At 36.9% G+C, this 14568-nt stretch overlaps 2 protein-coding genes across 3 annotated transcripts; both read right to left on the minus strand.

Annotated features, from left to right (window-relative positions):
* Window positions 1-449: 449 nt before the first annotated feature.
* Window positions 450-10352, minus strand: zbtb17 (zinc finger and BTB domain containing 17). 2 transcript variants are annotated; one of them, XM_043225055.1, is made up of 15 exons: window positions 10200-10352; window positions 8754-9002; window positions 8295-8456; window positions 7848-8195; window positions 7679-7768; window positions 7365-7585; window positions 6305-6447; window positions 5849-6149; window positions 4597-4684; window positions 3035-3151; window positions 2837-2957; window positions 2617-2747; window positions 2274-2543; window positions 2056-2145; window positions 450-1351 (listed from the first exon to the last, which is right to left on the minus strand). In XM_043225055.1, exons 2-15 carry the CDS (start codon window positions 8956-8958, stop codon window positions 1002-1004), a joined length of 2637 nt encoding a protein of 878 aa, XP_043080990.1. In that variant the 5' UTR covers window positions 8959-9002; window positions 10200-10352; the 3' UTR covers window positions 450-1001. The 2 variants fall into 2 exon arrangements, with proteins under 2 accessions (XP_043080990.1, XP_043080991.1); XM_043225056.1 differs by lacking the exon at window positions 10200-10352 and having other exon boundaries at window positions 8295-8478; window positions 8754-8895.
* A 707-nt stretch (window positions 10353-11059) lies between these two features.
* hspb7 (heat shock protein family, member 7 (cardiovascular)) lies at window positions 11060-14366 on the minus strand. Its single transcript, XM_043225057.1, has 3 exons — window positions 13972-14366; window positions 12138-12271; window positions 11060-12057 (listed from the first exon to the last, which is right to left on the minus strand). The coding sequence occupies exons 1-3, from the start codon at window positions 14138-14140 to the stop codon at window positions 11878-11880; spliced, it is 483 nt and encodes a 160-aa protein (XP_043080992.1). The 5' UTR covers window positions 14141-14366; the 3' UTR covers window positions 11060-11877.
* Between the last annotated feature and the right edge of the window lie 202 nt (window positions 14367-14568).

The following is a 14568-nucleotide window of genomic DNA, read 5'->3' on the forward strand; positions in this document are numbered from 1 at the left end:
AACTTTCAAACTACAAAGCACCTTTCCCTCTGATACCCGCTGTCCATGTCAAACTGCGTTCAACAGAAAGCTTTGTTATGTGGCTTAAGTGCTGTTTCAAAACTGATTGGATTTTGAAGTCTCAGTGCAGTGAAAGAAGTTTCTATCACATTAGGGTAAAAAAAACAGTAGCCATGCATTCCTAGCAACGATACAGACAATACACCAAAAACTACTTATTAACAAACTAATTGCTAAATTTTGAAAGTAGCCTAAAAGTCACTATTGTAAGTATATAATATAAAATAAATGATCTGTTCAATAAACTCCAACAGAGCAGAATTTAACCAAAATGACCTGGGGCACTTGCAGTACTAGTTTCAATGAGAGTTTTCTGTCAATGAAACACAACCTTGCTTGCAACACACTCATCGCTCATCTAAAGTAGTTAAATGAGTTGTACCGAAACAGACAATTTAAAAGTGTTTATTGTGAGTTTCTTCAGTTTCTACACGTCATGAGAGTGATAAGCATACAGATAAAATCAGCTCTTTAATCATTTTTATGTTCATGGCAAGCAGTATTAAGCTCGGATAGAAAATGATTGAACTCCACAAACAAAAGAATACACTAACGAATCAATAAATAACAGTTCAGTACTGTATTTGATTTGTGGACAACTGAAACCTGTAGGACAGTCGCATGTTTAATTGGCTTCAGTAACAGAGAATACATGATATAGAATAGGACATATACATGGAGAATCTAGCATTAAAAAGTCTGACATACAGCATACAAATTAGGTGGGTTTTTTTCATATTTAATTACACATTTGTTTCTTGTTATATTTATTTAAACTGAACTCTATACAACGTAGTTTTAATATGCTGTGTACATATTGTGCTGTGGTTTGAGATATGACATCTATCTAGTAGAGTGTGTTTTATTATAGCATTTAAGAAATAGCACACTTTGTGACAGTCTGAACTCCATCCTTTGGATCGATTCAGGTCAGAAACTCTTCACTGTCCTTGGCTTTCAGACTTGACTTTTCTAGACCCTTCCTCTGTTTCTGCCTGCGTACTTGTCTCCTCCTCTGCCCCCTCACTTTGAGATTCTGTCTGGGCTAGAGTTCCTTCTCCTTCCTCACTGTCCTCCTCCCGTGTCCGGAACAAGAGCTCGCCTCCCTGGATGACCTGCTCGGTGGTTTGCCATGTCCCTTCACCTGCATACTGCTGATAAAAGTCAGAATCTGCCTGAAACATGACCAGGGCCTGGGCAGTGTGAATGCGCACATGCTGGGCAAGGGAGCTGGCGTCCAGGAACTTGTCACCGCATGAGTCACATGCATACAAGATCTGGGTGTTGGGATCTGAAGGAATAGAGCATCACAATGTTTAAGCGTCAATGTGATACAGTGAGATTGCTCATAGTTTATTTTGAGATCCAATTCTTTCTATTAACAAACCATTAACTGATTTTTGTCACAAAATCTTGTTTTAATTAAGTGTAATTTATTTAATTAATTTATTAATTCAAATGCACACTACTGGTCAGATTTTATACAGCAAGGATGCTTTAAATGGATCAATAGTGACAGTAAAGTCACTTACGTTATAATATTACAAAATATACTTTTATTAATTAAAACATTTCTATTCATCTTTTTTTTTACAGCTAACACAAAAATATTAGGCAACATAATGGTTTCAACAATGATCATAATAAGAAATGTGTGTTGTTACACTAATGGGATAAAATTACGTTTAAAATTATTATGTCTAATAATACATTTAACAATGTAATTGTTTTACTCTATGTCTAATCCAGTAAATGCACACTTGGTGAGTATAAGACACTTCTATCAAGCCTTTACTTATACACATAATTTTAAATTTAGTGTTAGTTCATGTAACTTGTTATTAAAGCAACACCTTAAAATAATAAAAAAAATACATTACTTATTATTTATAATAATAAATATATTTATGTTGTATTATTATTATTACTATATTACAATAACTTCTAATATTATATATTATAATATTATAAGTTATAATACTATGTATTACTCACCTGCTTCTTGTACTTTCTCCACTGCTTTGGTGATCTCTGCTTTCAGTGCTTCAGTTTCATCTGCAGATACAGAGGTTGCCACTGGTACAACTACAAAACAACAACAAGTAATATCAGCAGAGCATCCAAGGGTCACTTTCAGATTTAGTATATTCCCTCAGTACTGAGGAATAACCTTTTTACGAGGTGCAATCATCAGTTTTGTCATATTCTCTCACCTGTGAGCTGTGCTACAGCACTGGCAGCAAGAGCCTCTGTGGCTAAAGTCACAATGTCATCTGTAGTGACCGTGACGATGTTGACCTCATTGTTGAGCTCTGGGTCTGGTGAGGAGTCTGCCAGCAGTTTCTCCTCTCCCTCGTCCTCCTCGGCCACCACCAGTCTCTTCATGCCCGCCTTCCCCTGGTGCACCGTCTTCACATGGGAGCGCAGATTGTCCACACGGTTGAATCCTCGGCCACATTTATCGCACAGGAAAGGTTTCTCTCCTGTAAACAGAAAGTCATTAGAAGAACATAATAGAAAAATACACAAGAAAAATCTAAAAATGTTAAATCTTACCTGTGTGAATGATGATGTGTTTTGAGAGATCTCCCACATTGACAAACGCTTTGTTGCAAGTGTGGCACTTGTGTGGTCGGATATTGTCATGATGACGAATGTGATTGGCCAGCTGGCTGGACTGGACAAACCTTCGAGGTGTGATAGACGAAATACACTTTTATTATATATGGTGCCATAATGAATCTAAACTAAATCCGTAATGCAGTTACTCAGTTACCTTTTTCCGCAGCGGTCACACACATATGGTTTCTCCCCAGTGTGTTGGCGAACATGAGCTATGAGTGAACTGGCTTGCGTGAAGCCTTTTCCACAAATCAGACACAAACAGGGCTTTTCTCCTAAAACAGTAAGACATAGACAGTCAAATAAACCTTTAAAGGTAACGATGGCTGAGGGTGTGAGAAACGGCTCAGACCTGTGTGGATGCGCACGTGTCTCTGCAAGGCCCCGGGGTCAGCAAACGCTCTCTGGCAGTGCATACAGATGAAAGGCTTCTCACCGCTGTGCACACGCAGGTGTCTCTTCAGGTTGCCTGCAAAACAGACCATGAAGGCACAATTAAAATTCCTTCACGCACATACAGTGCCTTGTGGAAATATTCATACCCGGTTTTTTAACATTTTATGTTGCTGCTTTATGTTAAAAACTTATTTTAAAATACTTTTTTCCACAAAAATCCATACACCATAACTGTACGCCAAAAGACGGGTTTTTAACATCTTTGCAAATGTTTTAAAAATAAAAACCTCAAATGATTCTGTTGCATAAGTAATCATACCCTTATCTGGGACAGTTGAAATTTAGATCAGGACCGTCCATATTGCTTGTAGATGTAACTACACTCAATTGAATGGGTATGATTTGGAAAGGCATGCGCGTCTTAATAAAATGTCTAACAGCTGATAATGTATATCAGAGCAAAAACCATACATTAAGGTTAATAGAAACTGACTGAAGAACTGAGAAACAAGTTTGTGCCAAGTCTGTGGAAGAGTAAAAAAAACAAACAAATAAAAACAATTGTGTTTCAGTGAAGGGTCATCTAGCGTCCTGGCCAAACTGAGCAACTGATGGAGAATGGCTTTGGTTAGAGGAGTGACCAAAAACCTGATGGTTACTCTAGTAGAGCTTCATGATCATGAGTGGAGATAGTAGAAATCTATAGAAGGATACATGAAAACACGCTTGGAATTTTCAAAAAAAGCACCTAAAGGACCCTCAGGCTCTGAGACACAAGATTCTCTGTTCTGATTAACCTCGATTCTAAGCATCATGTTTGAAGGAAACCAGCTTCGCTCATGACCTGCAGAGTACCATCCCAAAAGTAAAGCGTGATTGTAGCAGCCTAATGCTGTGGGGCTGTTTTTCAGTGGCAGGAAATGAGGGACTCATCAGAGTAGAAGGAACGCTCAGCGAAGCAAAATATAAAGATAGCTTTAAAGGAATCCTAGTGCAGAGAATTCAGAAGCTCAGACTGGGTAGGATTACCTTCCATCAGGACCATGACCCTAAGCACACAACAAGAGTGGCTTATAGATAACTCTGTGAATGACCTTAAGTGGCCCAGCCACAGCCTGGGATTGAACCCAATCAAATATTTCTGGAGAAACCTGAACATGTGCATCTGGCCTCATCCAACCTCAGACCTTGAGGGGTCAAGAAGAGAGAAGAGTGGCAGATAATTGACAAATTGCTGATGAGCAAAGCTTGTCGCATCAAACAAAAAAGACTTGAGACTGTAAAGATGCTTCAGCTAAATATTTAGGGTATGAATACTTATATTTTATTACTAAGATGTTATAAACCTGCTTTTTGCTGTACTATTATGGTGTATGGAATGTAGAGTGATGTGAAAGAAATGTTATTTAAAGCAGTTTAACAGCAACATAACAAAATGTGAAAAGAATGAAGGGGTATAAATACTTTCGCAAGGCACTGTATATATTGCCACATCTTGTCTGAATGTGTAAATCTCACCTGAGGTGGTGAACTGTTTCCCACACTCCTTACACTTAAGTGGCCCATCTGTAATGTGGATCTTCAGATGTGCTTTCAGGTTTCCCAACTAATAAAAAAAATAAAATGTATCTGGTTGCGATGGTAACCTCGTGCACTTGCTGAAGTTCACAGTAAAACCACTTTTGATGCTACACAAATTGTGACTTCAGAAATGCTAAAATGTATTTAAAAGTCTGACTGACAAATCAACTGGCTTGGTTTTGCCCCTTAAGCTCAAAAGTCAGGCGACTCCTATGGTTATAATGGCTAATATTTAATATCAATAATATAGAATTTACACATTTTGTGTGCATGATATTTTTAAAATATAGATAACATCTTGTTGCTTACAATTATATGAATAAACCTTGCAAATATATATACAAAAATGTATAACTGTAATTATAATTTGTAGCATTTATAGTTTTTGAAGTACTTACTCAGATCTATGCATCCCTGTCTCTGCTGAATTATTTTATTTTTATTTTGAATTATACAGTGATTTGTGAAAACCGCTATGAAGTCTCGTTTTGAATCAAATTATTCACAAAATGAGCTTTGAATACCCGTTCTGAATCAAATGACTTGCCTAAAAATACAGATTTGTCATGTGCGTTGTTGACAGTTCACACTAACATTAGGTTAGGCTATAATTAACCTTACTCTGGAGAAAAAGGTTTTCAAAAGTAGGCTATCCCCCACTCTGCTTTCTTGACAAATCGCACCCTGCACACACACAGTCAGTCCTATATAGAATGCTATTCATTTATATTAAATTTATACAAAATTATTATGTAAATATACATATTGTTCAAAAGATTTTTTATGTTTTTAAAGGATGTCTCATGTCCACAATGGCTGCATTTATTGATTAACAATACAGTAAAAACAGTTATGTGGTGCAATATTATTATTAAAATTTAAAATAACTATTTTCTATTTTAAAATGTTATTTATTCCTATTATGGCACAGCTACATTTTCATCATCATTACTCCTGTCTTCAGGATCACATGATCCATCATTCCAATATACTGATTTGCTGCTTAACACACATTTGTGCTAGTTAACGTTTATGTGGAAATTTTGATTGCACTGATGAATATGAAGTTAAAAAAAAGAACAGCATTTAGGTCACTATAGATCAGTGTGCCCATGCCGATTAAAAGTATTTATTTCTTTCAAAACTAGTCTAATGTTGATTACTTTCATAAAGACAACAGATCCCTCACCTGGTTGAATTTCTTGTCACAGTGCTGACATTTGTGACCTTTGTCTGTGTCGTGGGTCTCTAGATGTCGCATCTTGGCGGTGGGGTCAGAAAAGGCCCGTTCGCAGTAGTCACAGTGGTAGGGTTTTTCTCCGCTGTGCACCAACTGATGCCGCTTCAGGTTTCCAGAAGTGGTGAAGAGCTTCCCACAGTCCTCACAGCTGTATCGCGCCTCATCTGTGTGTCGCTTCCTGTGCAGGTTTAGCAGACTGATTTGCCGGTAACTCTTTCCGCACGTCGAACAGCAATATGGTTTCAGAGGACTGGAGAATCAGAAACATACCGTGTGAGGAAAACTGCACTTCGTGGATGTTTTTGCACACTGAAGCTTTTGTGGAAATAGTTTTTATAATACGTCTCGTAATTGACAAGTCATATGAAGCTGTAGAGGAAGAGCATTAGACTCTAAAATGCTCACCTATGTGTTTTCTCATGCGCTTTGCAGGCAGCTGGGTCTGAGAAGGCTTTACTACAGTCTCTGCAACTAAATGGCTTCTCACCAGTGTGAATGCGCATGTGACGTTTAAAGTTTCCTGTGTGTGTAAACTTCTTCCCACAGTCCTGCAAGAATCAGATTACCATTATATATACCATTGTGTGTTTGTGTATGTATTTATGTATGTATATTCAGTGGTTGAACTGTAAAAAAAATTTCAGGGAGGATGGTGTGGTTGAAGGGAGGGGGGGACTATTTTTACTCGGTTTTAAAAGGGTTTTGTTTCAATGTAAATTTGTAAGTTAGGAATTAAGGAATTATTGGCAATATTGATAAATAAAGAATATTTTTGGCTGGTTTAGGTCTGTCATGGATAAATAAATGGCAACAAAACTGCCAGTAAGTGACAGCAAGTCACTGTTTTAATGAATGATCTATTGAATCATTCAAATCAAACGATTCATTCAAAATGGCTAATTCAGAGGAAACAAGTGCCTGTGTGCAAATGTGCATACTATCCATCTTAAATTCTATATGATATTACTAGTAGGCTATACATATTGGGACACATCTGAAAGGACGGCTGAATCACTGGATCACATGATTCTTTCAAAAACAGATTCACTCAGAGAACAGAACACTGTGTTGCTCTGCACTATAAAATGAATAGCACATTAGTGCTAGTGCACGTGTGCTGATATTCAGAAAAGTATACCCATACATGGATATTTTCTTTGTTTTATTGCTGGAATTATAAGGGCAATATGTCAGGGGAATGTATTTGAATACAATTGCCAATCTCCCTTATTTAATATGTGAATTGTCATAAATAATTAAATTTTAACATCTCATGCACGTGATAAGTTTTACTTAATACACAAACTTAAAAATCCAAAGAGGATGGTAAGGAAGGATGCTGGTTTTACAGAGGAGATGCTTTTTGTCTTTTTTTGACCAGGGGGATTGCATCCCCCGCTCAATTCAATCACTGTGTATAGTTGTGTCCACTTCAATAAGCAAAAAGCATCACAAAGTCTCTCACCTCACACTTGTGTGTGATGGAGCCATACGCTCTGGACTCAGTTCTCTCGGCCGCAAGTGCTGACTTCTTCCCATCCAAACCTGATGCTTCATCATCCTGTGTCTCCATCTGGTCTTCTGCTTCTTCCTCTTCATCTGTTTCTCCTTCTTCCTCTACATCCTCCTCTTCTACCATGTTCTCCACGCTGTCAGCTTTTGACATGCTTTCCTCAGAGTCGTCAACTTTTTGTGAAAATGTTAACATTTATGAAAACCTAAACAAAAAATGTGAGGTATATGAACACCATAGTAGAAAATAAAGTAGTTATAAATTACCTTCTGTGGATGTGTGAACAGCTGCATATTTCGACTTGCTCCTCCTTGTGCTAACATATGACCGTTTAGCTGCTGCCCTCTGAGAGATTTCTGTAAGAGTGGTAAAGTGTCAGTTTTAAAAGACGGTTAACATTAACAAAAGCATTAATAGTAAGGAAAGGGCACTAACTAGGAGTGTAGTCAGCATCAGAAGGATCATCTTCATATTGGGGAATCTCTTTTGTGGCTCTTTCTTCCTCCGTTTCAGTCTTGGAATCCACAACAGCGCTCTTTTTCTGTCTCGTTTTAGATGGCCCACCAGCTTTGCTGACAGATCTCAAAGTCTTTGTGTTTTGCTTCTCAGTCGTGTCACTTGCAGCTTTCTGGGTTTCTGCTGTCTCTGACTGTACAGGCGCTTCCTTCTCTTCAGAAGCTGCGTTCTGAGTCACTGAATGAGTCTCCTGTTCCTCCTGGGAACTTAAATCCTCCTCTTTTCTCACAGTTCCCGGCTGTTCCTCCACCGGGTCAGTCGCTACCACTTTGCATAAACACAAAGGAGAAATGGAGATGTGAGAGACCTGTAATTTCAGTACCATCTTCAACTAATCACTTATAAAAATGCAAACTCAACACTAACCAGGTTTAGATGATGCAGGGACAGTCAAGGACTGAAAAGCTGAACAAGCATTGACGATTTCCTGCATCTGAAGGAAAGTAGCTACAGCAAGAACGTCCTCTATGTTCTGAGGGTTTAAAGTCAGCTTTGCAGTGTACATAAACTCAAGGACCTGCTCAAGACCTGAAAAAAACAAAGACTTAACCTAATAAGCCAGAAAATAATGAACAAAAACATTTTTAACATGTAATTACATAGAATTAAGCATAAAAGATCAAAGGCATCAATCAACATAACAGTTTATTTGCCCCATGTCATTTCAAAACGACATATTTTAAGAAATGTTTTAGTGTTTTGGTTTCCAACATTCTTTAAACATTTTCTTTTGTGCTCATTAGAAATTTTGAAATAACACAATAATCACATTTTTACGTTGGACTAACCCTTTCATCAAAACTAACTGTAAGAATGCAAACCTACCTGCAGCATTGCTGATATCAAGATGAACAACATCTTTCTGGTCCAAAAAGAGTGTGCGGAAGTAAGTACTGCATGCTGCCAGCACAGCCTTGTGGGCCTTGAAGTCTACTCCATCCACGACAAACGTGCAGTCACAAAGAAGACCCAACTGACGTTGTTCATTAAGCTGCCCAAGAACCTTCCCGCTATGCCAAGGAAAGTCCATAACTGATGGAGTGGACTACAGTGCTTTAGGCAATAGTATCCTGACTATAAAAAATGAGAAAAGAAATGACTGTTGTTGTTATTTCATTTGAGGCTCACAAATCAAAACGACCCAGTTTGCAAATAAATTATATTATACCAGGGCCTTCATCTGGTCAAAACGGTCCCCAACACATTCATATATTCATATAATTAATTGTAGTTAAAATGTTATTATAAAATGTATATTTTAACAATTATATATATTTATATATATATATATATATATATATATATATATATATATATATATATATATATATATATATCATAGATAGAGAAAAAGGTTCACATTTTTCTTTCTTATATTTTATCTAAATTAAGGAATTAAAGTTTTAGTTATTTTATATATGTATTATTTTTAGTTAACTACAATAACCCTGCCATTTATCTCAGTATCTATAATGATTATAGCCATGATTCAACTTCTTCGTACTTTTCCCAGACAAATTATTTCTCAGTAAGTACTAAAACTGAAGATTTATCCTTATTTCTGATGTTGCTCTAATCAAAATTGTATTGATGTATTTTCTATATAAATAGAAGTATATATCCCTTCTTACGGTACAGTTGTGTAGTCAATCGTTTTGAAATACCGTATTTGTATTTGAACTATATGTATATGTGCTCATTTCAACCGAATAATCTCATTTCTAATCTACAGTACAAAAATATCCTTCCATGGTGCATTATTCTCATTATCATTCGTTTCATGTACATTGCCAGCCACTAATTATCCAAGAGACTTTACTTCAAATCAACAAACATCAATATGTAGCAGTCCGTGTGTGTTTCTGTACGATACTGAAACGTTTATCTCGATCTCGCTCGGAACATTTTTTCCAGCATTTAAATGTAATCTATCATTATCAGCCCGAGACGAGTAGAGCACAATGGTGTCTGATTGTCTGGCTTTAGCAAGCAAATTTGACAAGTGATTAGACGACCAACTGCGCAATTCCCCAAAAAGACTGTGTGTGTGACGATGTTGCGGATTGATTATGAGTCCTCTCTCTCTGTTTCTCAGCTCCGGGATTAATTCAGTTTGCCTGGCCCTGCTGCGGGATCAAGATGGCGCTAACAGAGGCGGGCTATAACCCTGCCTCTTCTTTCCTTATTTTAGCTGCGCGTTCGTTTAGAGATTTAGCTGGAGAGTAATCCTAAAAACGATCGGAAGACTGCGTCTTGTTTGACGTTCTTTACCTCATATAACGGACGAGTTTTTAGCTTTCCCCCGACTTCAGCTGATCCGTCCAATCGAGTGTTTCGGTGATCGATCTCAGTGCTCAGCCTCGATGCGCCGCCATCTTCTGCTCTCTGATCGATTGATAATGGCCGAGCGAATGGCTGGCAGTTAAGCTCAACTGCGCATGCGCGAACTTTTTTTTTTTTTTTTTTTTTTTTTTTTTTTTTTTTTGACCACACGACGGCGACCTTTAGCTGTTATTAAATACACACTGATTTAATCATGATACAGATGAGGAAATACGCAGTTAGGTTAATAATGCATTTTAAACACCACATTACATATTAAGTTATGGTTAAAAATAATATGTACAAATCTATGGGGAAATCTTTAGTGCAAAAATGGCAGGCCTATGTCTTTTCTTATTTAGATAATTTGATTTACTTATAATTTAAGCTTATTAAAGTCATTTCTTTCCTAATTTACAATCTAAGCAGATCTTTAATCGGCCTAAAACTCATGTAATGTTCATATAATACACACTTGCTGAAAAACATGGCATAAAACAGCTGTTTGTCTTAGCTGGTCTCCCATTTTGGTTTCTAAAGAGGTTTGGGCATTTTCAGCTGATTAAGCTTTGAGACTAGTAGTTTTCCAAAGAACTGTGAAGAAATAATGGCTTAATATGTGTAACAGGTGCTTATTTGCATACATTTGTATGTGACAGGTTGATGGATGACATAAAGCACAAAAATAGTAGATGATAAGTTTGAATAATAACAGCCAACTCTATTTATAGAAGAAGTACTCAGCACTTTGCTCATGATGTCCAATGTAATAGAAGAGGACAAGACCCAAATCATTGACTCTCAAAAGGTTAAAATACTAATCAGTGGTGTTCTGGTTTTATTATCTTCTAGAATCATTTTTAGATCACCCAACACGACACAGGTTTACAGTTAGAAAATATACCTTTTGATAAGAATAAGAATCAGTTCAATTAATGGGTTTCTCTTTTAGTCGTTTGTCATACAACAAGCTCCAAAAGTCTTGGACAATTACTACTAAAATGTTTTTTTACGCATTTCAAATTATATTATTAGGGAAAAGTTAACATTTTGGTATTTGGTTTGTCCTCTTGTTGATTTCATGACAACAACACTCAAACTACATGAACCTCACACATCTGTATAAAGCCTGATGATCATGTTTACCACCATGATTTAAATGACTCAAAGATAATCTTGAGCTTTAATGGAAGCAAGAACATCTGAGCATCTGCAGAAAGAGATCAACCATGTGATCAACCTAACAAATTAGATTACATTGCGTGACAGAATAGTGCACACTTGAGACACTTCTTATTTATTTAAAGACATGCATTTTATTTTATACTCTCAAAATCCTAAAATGCTCTGTTTCTTTACAGATTAAAATTGGATTTAGAATCACAGATGTTCTTTGGGGTCTCCACAATTTTGGACCCCACTGTAAGGTGATACGTATTTAGCAGGGAATTGACGTTAGCAGTGCATTTGTCTTAAATGTTTTGAATACATGTGACAGGATTAAATTCCACCCAAGTCTAACGAGAAGTAATGAGAGAAGGTCATGGAGGAATGACAAAGCAGGACTAAGTAACTATTATCAAGGTCATTTATCACAGGAAAACAGATAGAGCGGGAGAGGAAAGATCTAAATTTTAATCTCTGTGCGGAAAGTCTGTGCGTGCTCCAGTTTTGCGGTGTTTCTCTGTGCTTTAATAGTGAGTGTCCCATCAGCCCCTAAACTCGACTTCACCGAGGTGGGGTCTACATCGTCTGGTAGCTGGCATTTATGAGTAAACGTGTTCATCACTGTTCCGTCAGTAGCAAGCTGTTGAATAAAATACATACGTGAGGGAATGAATATTCAGAAAAATGATTTCTATCATGCAGAGACCTGCGTCTGTTTACCTTTTCAGCATGTACTTCAATCTGATTGTTTGAGGTGGTGACTATCACATCCTCAGGAGAGAAGTCTCGGACATCCACTGTGAACTGGTATGTGTCTCCCAGAGTCTTGATGTTTCCAACTGTCCCTGTTCTGTCTGAAGGAAAAATAAAATCTAATATTATATGACTCTCAGTAATACATATCACTGCCAGCTTGCTCTCTTTTCTTTCATACAAATGCAACTGGTGCTATCTTTTTTGCTAATCAGTTTTGTTTATAAAAACAGATTTTTGAGATTTTAAATATTGATTGGGCTATTACTGTTAAGCATTGCACTGCTGTTGCTAGGCAGATAACATTGTGAATTTTTCAAGGGGCAAATTCAGTCGTTTCAATACGAGTCCACTCAAGCGGTAATTTTGTAAAGGCAAAAGATTTGACCACGTATTACAACAGGATCAAGTTGGTCAAACTGGACTAATGTTACCACACCTTAATGGTCTGCTGAATAATTAACAGAAGTATAAAATAACATACAGCCAAGCATATAGGATTGGGTCAGATCAAATCAAAATTACATGTCTATGCTTCTACCTTCATTTTTTTTTTTGTTTACTTCATAGACAACTTTATTCTTTATGTAAATGCATTCTGTGTGAGAGAAACTAAATTAAAGTAATAATATATTGGGTATTCCTGACTTATGGATGAGAGGTAAATTTATTTTTATATTATTAGAACATAACTTTAATAGAATATTAATATTAATATGCTGATTTGCTGTTCAATGATTTTTTTAAAATGATCAATATTTAAAAGAGTTGAGTATACTTTTCAGGACTCTTCGATGAATGCAAAATGCTAAATGAATACTAAATGCTTTTCTGAACTTTCTATGCATTCAAAGAAAGCTAAAAATATTTCTTAAGGATCATGTGACTGGAGTAATGAAGATTAGAAATCACAGGAATACATGATATTTTAAAATATATTCAAACTATTTTACAATATTACCACTTTTGTTGTATTTTGGATCAAATAAATGCAAGCTTGGCAAGCAAAAGAGAATTCTTAAAAAAAATAATCTTTGTACAAAATATTGCCCTGTTTTTGTGTGTGTGTGTGTGTGTGTGTGTGTGTGTGTGTGTGTGTGTATTCATAGAGAATGTGCAGTTAAAATCACCCAGGTTTACAAAATTCTAAATAAATCACAACGTAAAATATTTATGTTTAAAAAGACTGCCAGAGAGTTCATTAAATCTCAAGCATATTAAATCTCATGCATACTCTCAGTTACATTACACAAGCACTGCTATGTTACAAATGGGCATTCCTGTGAATTAATATCCCTTTCTAATGATGTGTGAAAATATGCTTTGGTGAATATGAACCAGCACTTCATATCCATATATTATGCTCGGCAACAGACCGCCCCTTGCACTGTTAAGTCATTTCCCAACAATGAAGTCACCGCATTGGCTCTGGCCCAAAACATTCCCTATGTTACCCTCTCTCTGCCCCCCAGGTGCCCTTCTGTTGTGTTTTAAACACACATCTACACATACAAGGATGCAGCTGTGAATATGAAATACACCTGTCTTCACATACACATTCCACACAGTGTCCAACGTCTCATGCAATCCTGGAATTCTTATACCATAAATAAATGTTCAGGCCTCATGTAGTTGACACATTGTAAAGTCAGTATTCACAGTAAATGTAATTAGAATGTGAACATAAACTATGAATTCTGATTCTGCCTCAATACAAATAACATTTTTTAAATATAAAATAGCTTATTTTATATTAGGCTGTACGTTTCCATTAAAAATGGAACCAGACTTGATAACTCACTTGGAAATCCCAAAGCATCTTTTGGACACATGAAAGATCCAAAGTCCTCTGCAAAGAGTCCCCGGCTCTTCTCCATGTATGGGTTTGTTGAGGTTGAAGATGAAGATGAGGAGGACGTCTGGTGGAAACTGCGCTCCGATCGATAGGCAGAGGAGTTGGTCGCACTCATTAGTGTTTAGACGGTTTCAAATCGATATCCAGTCAGAGCTTTGAAGAGATACAGTGAGCACTAAGTGTGTAAATGAAGTAGTTTTGCGCTGTCCTTATTCAAAACACTGCGTGAATCCTCTCTCAAGCCTCAGAACCTTTCTCACTCTTTATATCAGCTGTGTCTCTCTGGTATGGCTTTTGTCTGTCTGACTGTCTTTTATATGGTGGGTCTAGCCTGCGAGTTGTTACTTCTATGTGTGTGTGTGTGTGTTAATTGTGGGATGACAGTGTGCTATAATTATCGTGTGAGGGAGAGGGGCTCTGTGGTCGGAAAAGTTTTGTGTGATGAGGGCTTGAGGTTGAGAAAGGGGCTCTGACAAAGACTCAAAGATAGGAAAGGGAGAGAGATACGAAGGGAGAGAACGGGGGGTTGAGTCAACAGCTGGC

Source organism: Puntigrus tetrazona, chromosome 23 (genome assembly GCF_018831695.1).
Source record: "Puntigrus tetrazona isolate hp1 chromosome 23, ASM1883169v1, whole genome shotgun sequence".
In the NCBI taxonomy this organism is placed as follows: Eukaryota; Metazoa; Chordata; class Actinopteri; order Cypriniformes; family Cyprinidae; genus Puntigrus; species Puntigrus tetrazona.

Excerpts from the sequence above, each read along its gene's own strand:
- zbtb17 (XM_043225055.1), bottom strand. The coding sequence starts at position 8,958 with ATGGACTTTCCTTGGCATAGCGGGAAGGTTCTTGGGCAGCTTAATGAA. Across the intron at positions 8,196-8,294 it reads CCCTGCATCATCTAAACCTG|TGGTAGCGACTGACCCGGTG; the intron begins GTTAGTGTTGAG and ends GTTTATGCAAAG. Across the intron at positions 1,352-2,055 it reads GGAGAAAGTACAAGAAGCAG|ATCCCAACACCCAGATCTTG; the intron begins GTGAGTAATACA and ends CTATTCCTTCAG.
- hspb7 (XM_043225057.1), bottom strand. The coding sequence starts at position 14,140 with ATGAGTGCGACCAACTCCTCTGCCTATCGATCGGAGCGCAGTTTCCAC. Across the intron at positions 12,272-13,971 it reads AGATGCTTTGGGATTTCCAA|ACAGAACAGGGACAGTTGGA; the intron begins GTGAGTTATCAA and ends TTTTTCCTTCAG. Across the intron at positions 12,058-12,137 it reads TTGAAGTACATGCTGAAAAG|CTTGCTACTGACGGAACAGT; the intron begins GTAAACAGACGC and ends TTTATTCAACAG.